Here is a 6,000-nt window from a genome sequence, read left to right as displayed (position 1 = left end):
AAATTGATACATCAATCAATATATAATGTCAACAATATCTCTCTATATATATATTTTTAAATGTTTTTTTTTTTGCTTGATTTATAAAATAGAGATTTTTTTAGTGTGCAATACAAACTTTCAAAATAGCTAAATTTATCTATGAAAACACCATAATATTAAATATCCCCACAAAAACTTAATATTTTTTCTTCTATCCCATTTTATTTAATTATTTAAAATTAAATGGACAAACATACTCTTTTTATTCCATACCCTTCTCTTTGTCTACTTCTCCATTTAATTTTGAAAATAATCAAATAAGAAGTTAAACGAATAAAAGAGGACTGAAGAAAAAATGTTAAGTTTTTGTGATAATATTGAATATTATGATATTTTTATGAAAAAATTGATTATTTTGAAAGTTTGTATGGGAACACGAGAAATTTTCGTCTAAAATATATGGTCGTTATTTTTATCGTCAATGGATTTCAAAATCCTCAAACATGTATGTTTCTAGTAACGCAAGCGTGAAGATACCTACGTTACTGGCTTACTGGTAAATGCATTCTGTCTTCAACCCAATACTGGCCACCTAAATTTATGCGTAATCCAAGTAAAACAATAATAACATAATAACAACAACAACAATAAAAATAAGTAAAAAGAGAAATTAGAGACCCAATCGAAGAAAGAGGCATTTGATCATCCAAGGTTTATCTACAACCCTCTTACAAGGCAAATCTCAGATTTAAAACTTTTAGACGGCACACTAGAAAATTCACCTTGCAGCTAACTAGAGCAGCACCCAACTCTCCTAAGAACCGAGGAATCCTCCTTGACATTGATTCTCTCCCCCTGACCCGGCACAGTTGTGGCCGCATCATCCCCCATCTCAACTGCCCTCTTGCTGACAATCTTGTATATACTCGTCAACACCTCCGCAAAAGCATTTTCCACATTGGTGGACTCCAAGGCTGATGTCTCCATGAAATAGAGGCCCTCTCGCTCTGCAAAGGATCTGGCATCCTCGGTTGGGACCGTAACCAAGTGGCGCAAGTCACACTTGTTCCCGACCAACATGACAACCATGTTAGGGTCAGTGTGCTCCCGCAGTTCCCGCAGCCACCGCTCGGCATTTTCAAAGGTCGTATGGCGTGTTACATCGTAGACGAGTAGTGCACCAACAGCACCGCGGTAGTATGCGCTTGTGATTGCACGGTATCTGCAAAGATGTTGAGAGGAGAAAAATATATATATATATTATCAGTGTGCAAGAAATAATTAGAACTGCACTGGGTAGCCATGAGCAAAAAATAAATAAAGGTGCCAATTTCTGAATGCATAGAGGGAGGAAGAGGAGTGATCATCCCATCATGTACCTGATCACAGGCAGATCAGCTTTTTACTGGACTAATATCTCACTGATTTTGAAGTCAGAAAGCTTTTTATCCTTACTGTACAATTGTAATGAGAGGTCCGGATGCTGCCCGTGTGATCATCAGGTACCTTAGAACAAGGGAATTTGGAGGGGGGAGCCAAAATTTATGTGTGTGGGTGGGTTGGGGGTATTAGATGCTGGTCCCCACTCTGCCACCCCGGACACTTTGTTTGCCCCTTACTAGAATGAAATGAGATGACCACAAGTACACATCATTGATCCAAAACAGCACAATAAAGCACACTGCAAAACTCAAAATTCGGTAAACCAAACCTATTTTGAATGTAACCATTTCAGATGGTATAACCACCGTATTAAGCTTTGATTTTAACACATTATATTAGTTCATTCTTTGTTATTAAGAAATAAGAACTGAAATAAAATGGAATTATACATTCATGTAACATGATCTACTAAAAAGGTACATGTTACATCAATCAGGTGCACCTTGATTGGTACAGAATATGAAACTTTTATTTGCTTTACAGAACAAATTGGATTCAGTTCTTGAGAATATATTGCAGATTTACTTTTAAGAAGATATATTGCAGAAATTATAAAAGAGTAAGCTCGTAGTAATTGTTGCTGTCAAATCCTTATAAAGCAAGTAAAAATTTCATATTGTGCATCCGACTTGTTCTGTAAAGCAAGTAAACATCAGTAATTGTGCAGCAACAATTACTGATGTTTGCTTATTCTATAAGCTTACTCTTTTATAATCTAACAAATCAAAGATGGGTTTAAATGTTAAATTGACAGCAACAATTACTGATGTTTGCTTATTCTATGAGCTTACTCTTTTATAATCACTGCAATATATTTTTCTTAGAAGCAAATCTGCAATTTAACAAATGAAAATCACCACATTTTTGTACCATTCCTTATTCTAATTCTCATTTGTATAGTCTTCAAACTATACTTAAAAGCATATGTATATAATTTTCTTGTACCAGGTTTCCATTTTGACAAAGCTTGTTATTTTAGAATTTAAAAACTTAATTAACTCCCCTTGACCAGCTTGAGCTGAGGTCATACAACTAAAAGGATAACTACTACTCACTAATTGTGGTATAACAGTAAATCAATTATCCATTAAAAAACTGTAAGCAACCAACCACGGATCAAACTAACAAAACAACCGACACTTCAGATTTCAGGTAGGGTTTTGTAGAATAATCTTCGGCTAATACCTTTCTTGTCCAGCTGTATCCCAAATCTGAGTCTTGAGCACCTTTCCTTCCACCGTGAGACTTCGTGTGGCGAACTCCACACCAATAGTCGACTTTGATTCCAAGTTGAACTCGTTCCTAGTGAACCGAGAGAGCAAATTCGACTTGCCTACGCCAGAATCGCCGATCAACACCACCTTGAACAGATAATCGTAGTCGTCTTCAGTTCTGTAGCCCGCCATAAATACTTTCTGGATTAAATTTTGGAGGTGGCAAGGATTTTGAAATAGAGTGAACAAGCTACGAAAGAGAAGATGAGAAGGCGGTGTCTTTACCTCTTCAGTGGGAAAGGCACAATTTATTATTTTGTAATTTAACTTTTTAATTTAGATATATATATATATTTTTTGCAAGGGATGTGATGAGATGAGACACATATAGGCGCGGCTTCAGTCTTCAGGTCACGGAGGGAAGTAAAAATTGATCAAAATTGCCCCCGCATTTAATAAGTTGGCAGCTGGGAGCGTTTCGTTCATCAGTTTTAAAGCTCGTAAAAACCGCGTACCAACTACCAGGGCTGTCAGTAGGGCTGGCAAAAAAATTCGTAGTTCGTTATTCGATTCAGGTTTGATTCAAGTTCAATGCACAAACTTCTCCATGCATTGCAATGCACCATAGTCTATCTCTCTCTCTATATATATAGGAGATGAAATTGTCAAAATCCGATAACATTCTTCTTGATGCAAACTTCTGTACAAAATTGCAGACTTCTTATTGATACTTATTCACAAGTATTGATCTTGGTATTAGGCATGTCTTAGAACCTGAAACAATTCACAGGTATTGATATTAATCAGAGAATTTTCAATGCTTTGTTTATGTTGTTTGCTTGCCAGTACATATTGGTTTACATGCTTTACTTATTCACAGGTACTGTTCCTGACACATTTTGCACAAATGAAAAAAAAATGTGCTGGGGGACGCCCTCGGGGATTAGTACAAATTAGAGTTGTAAATTTCGTGCTCGGGGACGCGCTTGGGGATTGGTTCAAATTTAGAGCTGTAAATTTTTGCTCGGGGATGAATTTGGGGATTCGTTTTTGTTTTAAAAAATAAAAATTTAACTCATTTACAATGAAACTTAAACATTTGAATGCAGTTGATTAAACGTTTTCCTTTATATGTTTAAATTATACGATTGTTTCGCTGCATTTGGCTGTGTTTTTGTTATTTTTTTTAACAGAGCGTTTTTCTCTTCAGGCAACGAAATTCTATACAATAAATAAATATTGGTACTGTTATTGCGCTGTATGAAGTAAAACCTGATCTTTTTGTCACCGACATTCTAGAAAGTTGGGAAATGCGAACGGGTACTTTGTTTGGGGTACAATTATCAACTTCCATATATAAAATATAATAATATAATAATATTTGAGCAATAACTAATTAATACTTTTGTTATTTAGTTTATTATTTTTGTTGTAAAAAAATATTAAACATATTACTTTTATTTACACGTCTTATTCTTTAATTAAATAATTAAATTTGTCGGAAGATATATTATTGTTTTTTAATTCTTTCATTTTATAAAAAAATATAATTTTATTGAAATTGATTGCACATTTATTTTTATTTTTTATTAGTAATATCTTTGCATATGTACGAAATAAATAAGTTTTGATGGTCTAGTTGTAAAATATAATAAAACTAATTATTATACTATTATTATTTATTATTCGCCCGCTACTATTTCATTACCCGATAATTTTAATGAGTAAGGATAGAATAGGGTAAAATTAATTATTAATGGGTAAGAGTTAGTATGAATAAAGTCATTCTTAGTGAGCATGGATATGAAAATACTTTCACTCTATCTGTATCGTACCTATTGCAACAAATATCCTTGGAACTGGCCGTTTTTACTATCCTCCCTCTGTGATTGCTCTAATCGGGTAAGCTTATAGGAATAAGGTATGTATTTTGGTTGTTGTCGATGACGAGAACCCGACGAGTTGTCTCATTTCTTCTCTCTGTCTTCTTCTTCCTCCTTTCTCAATGGTGACTGTCCTGGTCCAGTTGATTAAGTTCCCGGTTTTGGTTTGATTCAGTTTCATCTCGGTTGAGTGGTGACTGTCTTAGTTCGGTTTGATTTAGTGCCCTCTTCTTTCCTCCTCTCGAGTGGTAACTGTCCCGATCTGGTTTGATTCAGTGCCTCTCGGCTGTGAACTCCTCTGGGCGGTGTCGAATTCTGAAAGAAGAAGACATTTCATCATCAAGAATGAGTTCGATGCGGCATAGTCCACGAGATATCCAACTCGAAGAAATTACTACTGTCTCTACATTCTCAGAGAAGAAAATCAAAAAGTCCACCTATTTGTTATTTGAGCGTGAATAGATCAATTCGCATTCTCTGATTTCACGTATCTTTTATTTTCTGACATAGCAAATTAGATGATTGTACAAGTAACTCAATATATAGGTTTTAATGATTCTTAATTTTAACAAAAAAATTAATAACTACTTTGTAAATCATTGGATCAATGCAATCGCTTTCAACCAAAAAAAAATTCAAGACGACATTTTTTAATGATGAAAATTGTGTAAATTTTATATTGTATATAAAGTTTATATAAACAAGATATTATTTATCACTATAATAGTGTGAATTCGTATTCTTCGAATTAACCTTTGACTCTCTTTTTTTTATTATAAATATGCAATTCATTGTAGCAAATCTTTATGTATGGAACATCCTAAAACATATGATCAACTAGGTGCGTCTGTTGCGGCTTTGCCACAACCCAAATTTGGTTGGTTATGCTGACGTCCATTTCTTTTTTCTTCTCAACGCATACAATATACAGTACCATAATCTCACTTGTTTTTCTGATAGCGCAATCAACTATTTGGAATGTTTCCTTATTCGGAATATTTCATTATTGTCTCAACTAATGTTTTAGCAAATGAACCACCACTTTACGTCTTGAATCAGCATTTCAGCTTGCAAGTCCTCAGTACAGGCCTTCGAATATCCATATCAGAGTTAATGTAAAAGCGGAAGTAATACAAATAAAAAGTCAGTCAATACAACCTGACATGTTCCAAATTAGTTTCTGATAGTTCAAACGAAACCAATTAGTACGAAATTCTGGGAGTTATCTTGAAAAATCTTTTTGATTGAATGTGCACAAAAGGAATCATACATCCAACCCAAAAGAGGTTCTACTTATAGTCATACTAACAACATCAGAAGTCACAGCTTGTGGTAAGATCCATTATTGACCAACGAATGCTAAACTACCTATTTTGAAGATTTACAAATGAGGCAATCTTTCTAAATGCTACAACTTTTATAGTATATAATAACAGAACAAACAATGAGGAAGAAGTGAGTTAACATATCAATTTATT

At 34.2% G+C, this 6,000-nt stretch overlaps 1 protein-coding gene across 1 annotated transcript; it reads right to left on the bottom strand.

The window, feature by feature from the left end:
* Positions 1 to 640: 640 nt before the first annotated feature.
* On the bottom strand, positions 641 to 2,913 carry LOC144571737 (ras-related protein RIC2-like). Its single transcript, XM_078321108.1, has 2 exons — positions 2,611 to 2,913; positions 641 to 1,204 (listed from the first exon to the last, which is right to left on the bottom strand). The coding sequence occupies exons 1-2, from the start codon at positions 2,829 to 2,831 to the stop codon at positions 772 to 774; spliced, it is 654 nt and encodes a 217-aa protein (XP_078177234.1). The 5' UTR covers positions 2,832 to 2,913; the 3' UTR covers positions 641 to 771.
* Between the last annotated feature and the right edge of the window lie 3,087 nt (positions 2,914 to 6,000).

Source organism: Carex rostrata, chromosome 19 (assembly GCF_964058835.1).
Source record: "Carex rostrata chromosome 19, lpCarRost1.2, whole genome shotgun sequence".
Lineage (NCBI taxonomy): Eukaryota > Viridiplantae > Streptophyta > Magnoliopsida > Poales > Cyperaceae > Carex > Carex rostrata.
This window is presented reverse-complemented; position numbering and strand designations above follow the sequence as displayed.

What these genes read in the sequence shown, in the direction of transcription:
- LOC144571737 (XM_078321108.1), bottom strand. Translation starts at nt 2,831, where the DNA reads ATGGCGGGCTACAGAACTGAAGACGACTACGATTATCTGTTCAAGGTG. An exon ending in GATACAGCTGGACAAGAAAG is followed by an intron (nt 1,205 to 2,610) that starts GTATTAGCCGAA and finishes ACATCTTTGCAG; the next exon opens with ATACCGTGCAATCACAAGCG.